Source organism: Odontomachus brunneus, unplaced genomic scaffold, assembly GCF_010583005.1.
Source record: "Odontomachus brunneus isolate Ranch 3 - 2012 unplaced genomic scaffold, Obru_v1 Obru_scaffold_146, whole genome shotgun sequence".
In the NCBI taxonomy this organism is placed as follows: domain Eukaryota; kingdom Metazoa; phylum Arthropoda; class Insecta; order Hymenoptera; family Formicidae; genus Odontomachus; species Odontomachus brunneus.
Window position 1 is genome coordinate 54,030 of NW_022639596.1, and position 14,866 is coordinate 68,895.

General features: G+C 30.7%; 1 protein-coding gene across 1 annotated transcript; it reads left to right on the forward strand.

Annotated features, from left to right (window-relative positions):
• Window positions 1-5,534: 5,534 nt before the first annotated feature.
• On the forward strand, window positions 5,535-14,423 carry LOC116850447 (protein yellow-like). The gene is made up of 6 exons (XM_032828752.1): window positions 5,535-6,198; window positions 8,615-8,832; window positions 9,601-9,776; window positions 11,419-11,891; window positions 12,348-12,591; window positions 13,029-14,423. The coding sequence occupies exons 2-6, from the start codon at window positions 8,622-8,624 to the stop codon at window positions 13,233-13,235; spliced, it is 1,311 nt and encodes a 436-aa protein (XP_032684643.1). The 5' UTR covers window positions 5,535-6,198; window positions 8,615-8,621; the 3' UTR covers window positions 13,236-14,423.
• Window positions 14,424-14,866: the final 443 nt, after the last annotated feature.

Consider the following 14,866-nt stretch of genomic DNA (forward strand, 5'->3'; position numbering starts at 1 on the left):
AACTTTCCGTTCCTCGTTTGCAAAAGATAAGGACTTATTTTTCCCTTTTAATAACATTGTATTTGTTTATCAGAAATAAGTTTATCAAAGAGATAAGTTTGTCAAAAGTAAAAAAATGTCATTAGTCGGACATGTCACTTTCTTTTAAAATTTATGTTTATAATACATTCCATACAACACAATGTCTAAAATCGGGGACATAAGACGTTCTAAAGACGTCTTAAAGTCATAAGGACGCCTTATATTCTGATGACTGAGAGACATTTTTAAGACGTCTTTCAGACGTCTGACCTTATATAAGGTCAGAATATGCAGGATGTCTGACATAACTCGAATGTGCAGATAGAACTCATCAACCAGAACACAATTTAGAGTTTCTTTAATTTTTAAAGTAATTTTATGCGACATATACTATAGCTATCGTGTAATATAATATATCATGGTATTACACGAATTATATAGTTTGAGAATGCAAAGTTATCATAGAAAACCACCTTTATATAAAAATCTTCTATTACTTTACTACTTACAGTTTATCATTTGCATTTTATAAGATTCACGTCAAATTTTGAATTATTAGTTAAAGAAGATTGATAAATGTGAATCGCGCGATATATATATATATATATATATGGTACAAAGTATGGTAAATACAATATCCCATTATGCACTTGTGCATTAAGTCAAACTGAACAAAAAAAAATCCTCTACACGGAAAAAAGGATTGGTTGAATTAACAAAATATCTGGTCGAATATGAACGATCCAGAAATTCCGATTGAAGTAATCTGAATTCTGTTTAAGTTAACAAGATTTTTTAACTTAAACAGAATTCGGGTTACTTCAATTGGAATTTCTGGATCGTTCATATTCGACCAGATACTTGGTTAATTCAACCTAACTTTTTTTTCCGTGTACCATTTGGTAAATAAGCACATAAATTTTTGAGCTGCTGATTATAAAAGATTGTCGAACGATTGTGCATAGTTATGCATCAAACTTTTTTAATTAATAACTCAAAATTTTATGCGGTTGTTTGCAAAATACGTTCTATGTGTATATGTGAGTTGCGTCACTCTATATAATAATTCCAATTTTTTGTAATATTGTTTTCTTTACTACTGGATATTTTTTCAGGAATAATTTATAGTAGAGGAATTTTATACTAACTTCGGTAAATGTTTACCTTTACACAGCCAGTTCCAAATGATTTCCGAGTAACCTTGATGTTGACCTTGATTCTCAAGGAAATCAATGTTATTGACCTTTATCGGCGCTCATTGTTTGTTAAAAAGTTATTAACAAAAAAAGTTGAAGTTAGAAGTTGAACGTAATTTTTGCACACAGTATATATGGAAATACGGAAATATTTACGCATCTTCTATAGTTTCCAAAATATTAATAAAAAAAAGTAACATACACACACACTGTTCGCCTGTACGCGCGCTCGCCCACCCACCCGGGCGGGCTCGCGGTGTATGAAGGTGCTCGTATTATATTTAAAGTTTTATAAATACACACTTTTTCTTAATAATATAAACACGGATATATGGCGGTTGCTTATAGTTTCAGAGGTATTAATAAAAAAGATGCCTGTCTCTAGCCGTGTAACTGGAGGGCTATGCCCCGCACCGCGGCGAGGCACGTCTGTTGTACTTAAACTAAAGAGTGAGAATTTTTTACAAAAGAGTGAAAAAAAGTATGTATTTATAAAACTTCAAATATAATAGAAACACACGCACACACCGCAAGCCCGCCCAAGCGGGCGGGCGAGCGCGCATGCAGGCGAGCAATGTGTGTATGTGTATACGTACGTACGTATGGCTGGCACCTTCCTAGCCTACAAATTCCATGTTTTTGTATATATATACATATATATATATATATATATATATATATATATATATATATATGTGGGTGTCTACAAATAACATTTATTTTATGCAACTTCTTTTGTTAACAACTTTTTAACAAACAATGAGCGCCGATAAAGGTTAATAGCATTGACCACCTTGAGGGTCAAGGTCAACATCAAGGTTACTCGGAAATCATTTAGAGCTGACTGTAAATGTAAACATTAACTCTAACTTCCAATAATGTTCATTAAGAACTATTTTTTATTCACGAGCTGTTTGATTGCGTCCAATAACTACACAGAAAAAAAGAGATGTAGTGCACCTAACAAAAAAATATTTAGTTGTAAGCAAATAGCTGCATCATTCTACATATCTTTGTATGATAGTTATATATATGGTTGATTTGGCTTACTTACTTTAGTGTGTCAACTACATCAATGAAGTTGCGCGTGATCTGATTGTAGCAACCAGAAATTAGTAAGGAGATCATTTTGCATAGACAAGCTAAATATCGATATAGTTGCATTAATCAATGCTATATTGCAAAGCAGCGATGTTAGAAAACAAAAACAATTCACTACGCGCACAACTAAAGATATATACATGTGAAAACTGGTTCTGAATGTATAAACATACATTTGTAGTTGCCGCGTAATGAACCACGTTTGTATTAACCATGTATTATCACTGTTGCAACATAAGTAACAGCCATTGCTCTTTGGTTACAGCAACCACATAAATAGTTGTTCCGTATTTTACTATTGAATCTGGTTGGCACAACCAGATTTCTGTGTGAATCAACCATATTGTTTTTTCCGTGTAGGTTTAATTCAATATTGCCGGGTTTGCAGATTCTTCTGTACGTAATAATGACATTCGCATTGTCTTACAATTTGTGCAATCTGAGAAAAATGAATTTTACATCCACAATATTTTACATTCGTAAAAGTTCACAATTACAAAAAATTTCTATAATTTAAAATTAGTAATTAAGGTAGTACATGCACAAAACAAATTATCCAAGAATTCGTTGAAATTTACATTATATATAGATTTAAATATTATCTAATTGTTGGTGTAATTAGAAATAGATTGACTGATGCGAAAACTGAGATAACGAAAGTCCAAGTTAGCACTTTTAACGTGTATTACATTACAAAAATGGCTTCCGATAAAATATTTCTAATTTTGGTGATCAAACTACATCCAACAATTTTATGAAAAATTACAGTAATATTCAAGACTAATGTACTGCTATAATACAAAAATATCATAATTTTTGACTACATAGTTTTAAAGATATCAATGTCTAAATGTCCCAATGTATAGTATTATTGTAAGTACGAAGAGTTGAGGCATGAAGTGTGGCAACAGCGTATGGTTAGTATGCGTTCGTTGGGATGCGCCACTGTTTATATGTGTGTGTGTGTCTGTGTGTGTGTGTGGTAGGGACAGTTTCAGTCAAAATGAATTGGATACGCACGTAACCAAGGAAGAACTTTTTCTTTCTACTGTAGGACTGAACTTTTTGATAGTACTGTTGCGCTAGTACTACCTTAAATTACAAAAAATGTTCTAATATGTAACTAAATTCATCCCAAATATGATACTGCTGGTGCCATTACAACAAAGTTACATATATATATCGATGTTATAACAATTTCCAGCAACAGTAGATTAAATATAGATTAATATCTGTCACAGTTATAAGTTTACGATTTATAATAATAAATACGTAATAAGAGAAATTTGTTCTGTAATTTAATAATAATAATACAGTAGATTATAAGTTCTTAGTTTAAACATATAGATTATATCCTTACTTAAAAATTTTCAATCGTTCGAGGTTTTAAAAAGAAAAATGGGTCATCTGAAACGGTATATCTCGCCACTCCGCAACGTCAAGTCGTTATGGTCGTTATGGTCCATAAAATCAACGGTGATCAAATGTGTGGTTACGTCTGCCTTCGAAGTCTAGAGGTATTCTTAGCTCACGTTGCAAATAATTTCATATTATAAATATAAAACGCAACATTTTTAAAAGGAAAGGAAAGTATTGATTGCGCGATCGATTTCGTAAACGAGAAGTTAATTCTTCCTACGATAACGCAGTAATTGTGTTTTTATCTCCTTTAGTAGAATATATTTTTAAGTAATATTAATAAAATATTCGACAATTGTGCTTTTATATATTAATATTTAATATTAAATCATATTCGCACAGATATATATTCGCTAATATTCGCTACTTGAAACAGTTAGAGGACCATATTAAACTTTATATTTGTGTAGAATATAATTGTGGAAAATTAAAATTAAATATTAAAGAAATAAAAATTAATTTACAAAAATACTTACTGTACGATGTAAATATTAATATTTGAGAAACAATTTTTTAATTGTTTCTTGTTGTAAATTTTTAATTAAATATGTGCACATGTATATCTCGTATATGCATTATTTGCTTGTATTGCCGAATCCAATACAAATATTAATTTTGAGTATTGTATCCTTTCTTTCTCATATTATATATATATAATGTCCGTAACTACAGTACAATACAAACTATTAATATGTCTGATAAAGTATATTAGTAGTCATCGATTATTCCCATACGTCATTTGTTCCTGCTGATAATGAAATGAAAGATCATCCTTCCACTTTATCGGAGTGCAATCGCCACGAGTTATTACGCATTAGAATCTCCCATAATGACTAATGCGTTGACTCGAAAAAGCCCGACACGCAAACTGCATTTATGATTGTATATATTTACAATATGTGTGCATATGCGCATTTTTGTCTATCAGTTACACGTAGAAGAATATACATTCGACAAAGTCATATTACTAGAAAAATACATTTATGCAGAATAGTAGTGTCCATTGCTTGCGGATGACATCAGCATTCGCCTCGTCGTTCTTTCTGTTTAAACCTGCTCAAAATGCCAGATGAGGCAAGTGATAAAACGAAACAATAATAAAGCAAAAACGAAATGCTTTGTTGAAAATACAAATAAAACACCAATATTCGTTACTTTATAATCATTATTGTTGATCACGATCAATTTTTGCAGAAAATATTTGGAACAAAAAACATTCAAAAATTAAAAATTAAGCAAAATTTAATTTTTCGCAGAAAATATTTGGAACAAGAAGCGTTCAAAAATTAAAAATTAACCAAAACTTCGTTAAACTTAGAATTAAACTGAATATAATTTGAAAATTAAAATATATTAAAAAATTAAATTTTGAAATGTATTTCATATAATAATTATTCATATATTGTGTTTACGCTTTTAATCAACGATTTTTTTTATATACTCTTTCGCAATTAATTTTATTTCGCTTCTACTTATATTAAACATTATAAATAAAAAAATAAGTTTACTACTATAATAAAAATTTACATGTTATACAAGAAGGACAACAAGAGGGAGAAAGAGAAAGAGCTAGATAATATAGAGCGGTATGTAATCATGCGTGCAGCATGATTACTTCGGCTGCTGTAACACTTTTCTCGAGACGTCACCAATCCCGCAATTTTCTCGTCAATGATATATTGCAGAAACAAATATCATTCGGATATCGTGACCCAGAACAATAATCTTATCAGACACATGGTGCTCCGGCAAAGTATCCACCTCTCTTCGACAGTTTCATTCTAGTGGAGCGGAGATGTTCGGGCATGTTGTGTAAAGTTACGCGTCACCTTTCAGAGATCCCGCAGTCGTTCCTCAGTCGCCTTCCAGCTAGGAGCTTGATCATAAGAGCCACTTTCCATCTTCCTAAATTAATTCATATCGACTTGCCGTTTACTATTATCAAGAAATGCATTCTCAACCCGTCTAATTTGTCACCGATACATATTGAAAATATCGCTGGTGTTCTTGAAAGAGGAAAATACAATAACGAGAGAAGCAAACACGTGACGTCAGGTGACTAGTGAAAGAGAAAAACACGAAGAAAAACATTTGTTCCCCTGAATATTAAACGATTGGCATTGTGACGTCTGACAGCTGATTAAACAAGAATAGAGAAAAGAGGCCAGCTTTGTATATTAATCGTTAACGCTAGCGAGCATAACTGCATCCTGTCTTTTCTTTTCGCGACAGTGAAAGTACCAGGAAAGGAAAGAAAAAAGCCGGCTATCTCTTTAACGATACTCCTATTTACGAAAGAACGAGTAAGAAGGGCATCGTCGCAAGTCAGTACACTTTCAACGAATTTGCAGAGAAACATAATAACGTGAAAAACCGTAACATCATCGTTCATGTCATCGCGCTGTGTCGTGATTGACGATTGATAAGTACAGAGGTATCATCATCAAATTCGCAACTACAGGTAAGGTCATTTCGTTATCAAAAAAATAATCAACATTGAAGTCGATCGATATAGTTAAATAGTTCGTAAACATGTTTGAAGATTCGACGTAAAGAAAATATTGTACATTGTCATATTTTCTAAGGGAGATTATCCTCCTTGCATAAATTTCTATAATAAAAAAACTGTCAAAGAAAGTTGATACATTCTTTAAATAAGTATTAAGTAATATAAACGAAATATGCATTATAACGATATTTTCATCGTTTTCATATTATGAATTATGAACTTCTTTACGGGAAACAAAGAGATTTTTTCATTTGAAAATGCGTTATGCGCAATTACATATATGTGATGTTACAATATCAGAGATGACACTTACTATTGTGATGAAGTTATATACAAAGTCAAGTTGCAGATATCCGGATAAATCATTATTTGGATATGTTCAAATAGTGACGTCATCGTCTATTCGTACTCTGGATATTTTGGAATATCCGGGTATTCTCCTGAATGGTTTAAAAATGAATATTCGGATATTTATATAATAATACGGATAGAACTATTTGAAAGATAAAGATCGCGTTGCAAATATAAAACTAGTTGTTTGAAAGATTTCTCTCTCAAAATTTCAAGAAACATTTCTGTACCTTTACAACTGAATTTAGAAGCTCAAAAATATATAAAAAATTTGCAGAAAGATTTCTATATATGCATGGTTATGTTTCCTGCTAACATGATAAAACAAAGCACATATTTATATAAGATCTATATGTATACGAAATATTAAAGTGGTAGCATGAATCGAATTAATGTTTATTTTATGTTTCGACGATTATTAATTCAAATGTTATTGTCGAATTATTTTTGTTGCGGCAACGAACTACGTGGAATTTCACAACACTTAATACCTCATATAATAACGAGAATTTTGTTTTACTAACTATTTATAAATATATTGTGATATATTTGTTATATATATTCATATATATATATATATATATATATATATATATATGTATATATATAAATAAATATATTTTGATATATAATATAGCGATATAAATATAAATATATATATATATATATATATATATATATATATATATATATCTTTATTGATATGATACATCATGTCATGATCGACAAAAACAAATAAAAAAAAGAAAAAACAAAAATAACTTCAAAATACAACTTTCCGATACCTAAAGGGAAATCCAACAAAAAATATCACTTGTAACTAATTGTTATAAATCATTAAAATCGATAAAGTCGTCGAAGAGTTTAACGCTAGTTATACACAATTGAATGTATTCGAATATCTATATTACCTGGATATTCAAATAATACGAATAGTATTATCTGCACTACTCATGGCATGAAGTATCTAAATATCCAGATAATATCTGTGAAACAGATTCTATGTGTAGACATATATTGTATTCGGATATCCAAATAACAGTATGACACGGATTCAAGTAACAGCACTAATAATTTGGCAACTACACGGAGAAATATAATTTGCTGGCATAATTTTGCAGCAAATTTTCTGCTAGCAAAATCTTTTCGTTATTATATGGATAGCAAAAAGATTTGCTAAGAGTACTAATTACTATTTGCTGAATATAATTTGTCGAATCTATAAATAATTGCTGTAAGAATCATAATGGATTTAAGCAGTTTCAGTTTTAATTCGATGAGAGTAACGACAATTATATTACGGAAATATGCAGATAATAATGATTAAGTTGTATTAAATAATAATATAAAAAATAATATAAAAAAAAATATCAAGTTGTATTAAGCATATAATTAGTTCATTAATGGTATATACATGTAGAAATATCAACATCAGACGAAGTTGAATGTAAATTTGAAAGCAAGCCATTGTTAACGAATATTTGCACAAAACTTAAAATACAATAAGCACAAAAATCCAAATTCTTTTACATCTATATCAACAGCAATTTTCAAGTAATTTCCTTATGTAATTTTTGCTGGTGAAAGTTATAAAATTAGTTATAAAAGTATAAAATTAGAAAGTAAGCTCTAACTAATTCGTTACTCTCATTCGTACAACGAACCCATATAAATACGTTCGATACTTGACATTTAATTCTTGATTACATCTAATGTTAAAAGTGCAAAGATGTACCATTTATGTATTTCGAAACATGTAAACATTTAATTAACTACGAATTAAAACGTACCAAAACAGGTTTTTAACTGCAGTAAAAGATTACTTAATTGCACTTAAGTTAAGATGGTAAATGATATGTTTAATATTTTGAAAAAGAAAAATGCATTAATACTTATTAAAATATATATGCATTTAATGATTTTTATTCTCTCGGTAAATGTTATTTATGAATTACCACAAAATTATTCATTTATTATTCCTTCGTGCATATCAGAGGATTGTATAACTCGTTTACAGATTCACGATGGAACTTGGAGCAGACCGGTTATTGCGGATTATCATACCGTTCCTCATTCTTGGGGTGTGCGCCAGTATTGATAAATTAAGGGTCCTGTATTCCTGGAAGACCATGAAGTTCGCCTTTCTGAGCGAGCATGAAAAAGAAACTGCCATACGAGACGGTCGTTTTATTGATGGAGCTTCGATACCAATTGACATGGATTTTTATTTTAAAGGTTTTAAACAGTTTTAATATCACAAGAACACTCGAATCTTCCAGTCATTGTAACAAATATCTTATACTCAATTACTATGGACAATTGCCGACCAAAATATTTCAATATCTTTATCTTATTTTGCTATTTATGTTTTATTTTGTCGATTACTCCAACATTTTATATTTTTATAATCAAATCTTGATTTGATCATCGTTTTATTTGAGTATAACTATTACCGCTTGATAATCATTGTCCTTTTATGTGACGAAGCGAACTTAATAATTTATTCGAGGATTTTCGTGTAATTGTAACTTGTAATGAAAAAATTTACGCGATTGCATAATCAATCACGATACAGTAATTCGTGTTATCACATGACCCATTATAGAGACGCGAGATAATTTACTAACCAACAATCAGGATTTACGCATAAACGTTCCTAAATATTCTTTCAAAAAGAAGAATATTAAGAAGTTATCATTTCTGCTTCACAAGTGTAGTACGTGGAAAAGTCATATATTCCCATAGTATTTTCAACCGCCAAATTCAATTTTATTTTTTTATCTCATAATTATTCAAATTTTTTATCTCATAAATTATTCAAATTTATACGAAATTTGTAACTTGTAGTTTTTTAATAAAAATGCATAAAATTCATAGCGAGTCATTTGTTCAAAGATTTGTTATTCAAGATCTTTTAGTAATAAAAATAGTCTCGCGCAGAATGGAGAGTTAGATAGTTTGAAGTCATCTTATCTAACATTTAATAGCTATTTTAATGAATAGCTAAAGGATCGACAGTCTTCATCACGATACCAAGATTTCAAAACGGAATACCAGTCACCCTTGGCTACGTCACGAATAATGCCGAAGATGGACAACATCTAATTGCACCGTATCCAAATTGGGAATGGAACAAATTGGGGAATTGCGATGCGATCACCAGCGTTTTCAGAATACAGGTAATGAACAAGTTACCTTCGAGTTGGTAAAGTAAATCAAAATTTAAAACTGTATTTTTGTATTTAGTATTCGATAATACACTGATAAGAAATATTTGAAAATTTACTTATAGAAGATATAAAGTTTATTTCTATAAATACTCTATATACCACAAATAAATTTTAAAGTATTTTTTTTAGTGTATTATAGAAAAAATTAATAAGAATTGTATAACCAAGTGAGTTGCATCGAATTTAAAATTAACATCGAATCTAAAACTTTATTTCTTTTCTATTTATTACAACCGGATCTACTATAAGCCTTAGAGCTAAAAATTTCGCTGATTGTCTCATTATTGGAAATTACTTCCACGTAATTTACTCACTTAAAGAAAGGAACAAACACATATCACGTGATGATACAACACAATATGGAAATAACGCCTTCATTATTATTCCAGAAACATAGATAATGATCCGATCATGTAGTTTACACAAGGAACCTCTTACACATGACGCGATATAAATTACAGTAATTATTAGTATTTGACACAACTATTTTGCATACAGTAGTGTTTTTTTATTTTTTTCTTTTTTTACGAAACACAATTATTATTTAACACGTTTCGTGTTGCATAAGTTACCGTTTCATGTTACCATAAATAAATTAATTAATTAATATTTATTTTCTCATTTATTTATTTATGGCAAAAACGATGTATAAAATAAAATTTTTAATTAGTAAAGTCTACTAATATATCAAGTCACAGCAAAGATTTTTCCGATCTCAATTCTTCAGGTTTTTATCTGTAGGGACATTTAAAGTCTGTTGTTTATGCACTTACAATTGAAAATGAAGAGACGTTTTACCAACATACTTTAAATGTAATTTTGTAAAACCACACAAGTTGATAGCTTTGATATTTTCGGACTGTGATTGAACAGGCAACGATCCGACGTGTCGTTGCCTGTTTTCAACCAATGATGGACATTTCGAATTTATCATGAACTGTAATACAACTCTAGTCACGTATAATGAGACACGGAATATATGTTGTACTTATCATATCATCATTTTTATGACATGAATATATTTCCGTGCTTACCTTCCAACACATATCGAATCAGCACGTGTTATTGTGCACATTTAAGTATCATATTAAATACCTGCGCAACGACACGTGTTAAATCGATAGAAAGAAAGAGAGAGAGAGAGAGAGAGAGAGAAAGACAACGACACATAAAGAATTATTAGAATATTTAATGATATTCTAACTCTATCTCTCCATCTTTCCTTTCCTTCTTTTTGGAATTTCTTTTTAGAACCTAATGATAATTTAATGATAATTTAATGATAATTTAATTATATATAATTTAATGATATAATGATAATTTAATGATATATAATAATATCTATTCATGAGATAAAATTTCATTTGTTTCTTAGTGCAAATAGCGTGTAATACGAGAAATTTATTTATTATAGATTATGTTTGAAATATTGTATGTAGGACACAATTATAAGTAATATCTCAAATCGCGACAATCGGTGAATAGATTTTTCTCGAATCATAACGATATACATTCAATATAGCACATACGTTTTCACTAAGAAATAAACGCTGGAGTATAGTGAAGAATATAAGTAAAATTATGATCATAGGTGGACTCTTGCGAAAGATTATGGGTCCTCGATACAGGCAAGCTCGGTAACCGACAACTCTGTCGTCCTCAACTGCTGTCGTTCTCGCTGCAGACAAACAAACTCTTGACCCGATACAAATTCCCCAAGGAACAGTTCAAGGACGATTCATTGTTTGTCGCGCTCACGGTCGATATTCGTGACAGTGGAGTGGGAGACAAATGTCGCGACACGTTCGTCTACATCGCCGATGTAACCGGATTTGCATTGATCGTCTACGATCATCAAAACTCCCATTCCTGGAAGATTAACAACAAACTGTTCTTCCCTTACCCACCTCACGGAACATATCATATAAGTGGGCATACGTACGATCTCATGGACGGGATTATAGGTCTCGCCCTAAGCCCCGTAAAGGAGAACGGTGACAGGATCTTATATTTCCATTCCATGGCCAGCAGAGTCGAAAGTTGGGTGCCCACTTCCGTCATCAGGTAAGAAAACGAACTAAAGTTTACTCACGCACGTGCAAAGAGTTAATTGAACATGCGTGTTGGCCGGTTTCTGCATTCGAAATACCTCACATATTTAAAATCTGCTTGATCTGTGTTCTACGTAATTCTATTTGTCAGATATATATATTTATAAAACAATATAAAATAATTCTATTATACTTCATGCTTCGGATTTTTATAAGATGTCTTATTTCTAATATTCTTTTTGTTCAAATTTTAAATAAAACAAAAGTAAAATAGTAAAATAATACGTAAAATAGTGGATATTTTTAGTGTATAAATTCTCTTTTCTTGATTTATATATATACAATTCATTCTTCTCACATCTTTGACCGTATTATATTAATCGTATTAAGATTTATTGTATCGTCAAATGTTCTAATCAATGTAAAAAAATCGCACCATATAATGAAACATCCAATTACTATTACACAGAAATTATAGCCTCTTTCGAGATGATTCTGAGTCTGAGCCAAGGTCGTTCCGTTCTTTCGCTATGGAGAGATCATCGCAGTCGGTCGCACAAGCCATGGATCAAAATGGAATTCTCTTTTTCGGTCTTTTGTCAGATTTAGCAATTGGATGTTGGAACAGTATAAAATATCCCGAATACGGTGGCACCAATACTGAAATAGTCGTCGTCAATCCTGAAACTTTACAGTTTCCGTCTGGAATAAAGGTATAACAATCTTAATAAAAGTATAACGATACTTTTCGTACATTTCAAATAAATGTCCTTCTGGTTTATTACAATTTTTTCTAATCTCCTAAATTTATTTATCAATCTCTTAAAAGTTTACGCGAAACATCTAATTAGCTCTAAATCTGAGATTGACAGATTAACAAACCGCTGTTATTCTTGTTGTTTTGAAAACCACTCTTTTATTGCCATCTTCACGAATACAATCGATCAAAAACAACTAAAGTATTGATTTTGAGAAAGACCTTGAAAATTGAATATGAGAGAAAAAATACATCAAAGTTCTAACAATATTATAATCGTGTGTTGCCTTGGAACTGAATAACTTTGACCCGAAACATTTTGTGCTTTTTAAGAAACTTTCAATTGCTCTTCTCCAGCATAAAGGATTAATGTTCTGATTCGTCTGATTACAGATTATCATACCAAATAATAACCGTGAAGAGTTATGGATCCTCACGTCGTCGTTCAATAAGTTCATGACCGACTCCTTGCATAAGAACGAGACCAATTTCCGAATACAAGCCGGCTACGTAGACGAATTGATCCGCGGCACCAAATGCAGCGCCCAACCCAGGTTTTTGCAAAATAGTGCTTACGAATCGCTCCAGTTCGTCAAATGAAGATTGTGGCACCGCGAGGAGTTCGACAGTCCGCGCTTCCAGATACTGTCGTCCATCCAATGGCGAAAATATCCGAATTCCTTCGCGGAGCGCCAACCCATGTTGCATTTCTCAAGATTCTTCACTAGACCTTTTCCTTTTTCCTGGGTTACGAGATCGTTCTACAATCTCAGACCAGCCAATTACACTGTCTTCGTCGATCATGATTGAGGAACGCGCGATACTACATGTACCTTGTCTCTATTGATGACAGCCGCAAAAAACATAGAATCCGCTTAATATTCCTAAGATCTTGCCCAATGTATTGGTTTGAAGAGCCAATGTTGCTCGTGTTGCTAACCCATAGTTTTTAATCTCCTGTTGCTGTAGTACATGCACTGAGACAAAAGAATATTTGAAAATTTATTTGTGGAATATAAAGTTTATTCAGGGAAATAAACTTTACCTCACAGAAATAAACTTTATCTCGCAGAAATAAACTTTATATTTCACAAATAAATTTGCAACTATTTTTCCTCAATGTGCTGAGAAAAACTACTAGCGTTAGGTAAAAGAGCAGTTTATTTACCATTATTTTCTCTAATATAATATAAATATTTCGTTACTCTTGTTATAAATATCGGATAACGAGCGTCAAAATGCGCGTGCATTTTTTATCTTGTGCCTCATTTTGTGTGTATACACTGAGAAAAAACTAGTTGAAAATTTATTTGTAAAGTATAAAATCTATTCGCAGAGATAAACTTTATTTTATAAAAATAAACTTAATATCTCACAAATAAATTTTCAAGTATTTTTTCTCAATGTATATCGTGTAGATCCTTATAATAATCCATGCGTTACTATTACTAAAATAATATATTTATATTAATATATTTATTTGACCGTTCTCTACGTACACTTGTGTGTACGACGAAACAAAGTCGGAAATCTCGTATGTGCCGGAAAGTATTTAACTGTAGATTACGATAATCGTAAGAGAGTAATATATGCGGTCCCTATTAATACTTATAACGGGGCAGAAACTTATCCACTGTATTTTATAGCGACATAATTTCTTTTTTCAAACAATTACAAACAAATAGTGTTTAAAAAGAAAAAAATCTGAGTGAATCAGCTAATATTTAATTGTGAAATTCCAATGAGAGAAGATGCCTAATCCTTGAATAAATATATAGCCAGATATAATTTTGCTTAGAAATATTCTTCTAGACATATTCTTCTTGATATAACGTAAGAAGCAATTTTAAACAATTACAATTCTTTAGAAGACAAGAATTACAATTCTTAACAGAATGAGATAATTGAGAAAGTCTACAAAATTCATTTTGTTATTAGAACGAATCAAACCGCAAAACTTTATTGACATACCACTTAAAGTGGAGAAATAGGTTCAGTACATCGCTTAAAAACATTCTTTTCGTAGCACAATTGACTGGATAATTAAAGAAATATATCAGAAACTAAAATTAGCATATTTATTTAAAACTGAATAATTTGAATAATGCATTATTATGTGTCAATAAAGTCATATTAATTTGTCTTTGATAGAAATAAAGTATACAAAAGTTTAATATAAACTTTTAATATAAACTATTGGTAGGAATAAAGTATACAAAAGTATAATTTAA

Excerpts from the sequence above, each read along its gene's own strand:
- LOC116850447 (XM_032828752.1), top strand. The coding sequence starts at position 8,622 with ATGGAACTTGGAGCAGACCGGTTATTGCGGATTATCATACCGTTCCTC. Across the intron at positions 8,833-9,600 it reads CATGGATTTTTATTTTAAAG|CTAAAGGATCGACAGTCTTC; the intron begins GTTTTAAACAGT and ends TTTAATGAATAG. Across the intron at positions 12,592-13,028 it reads AGTTTCCGTCTGGAATAAAG|ATTATCATACCAAATAATAA; the intron begins GTATAACAATCT and ends GTCTGATTACAG.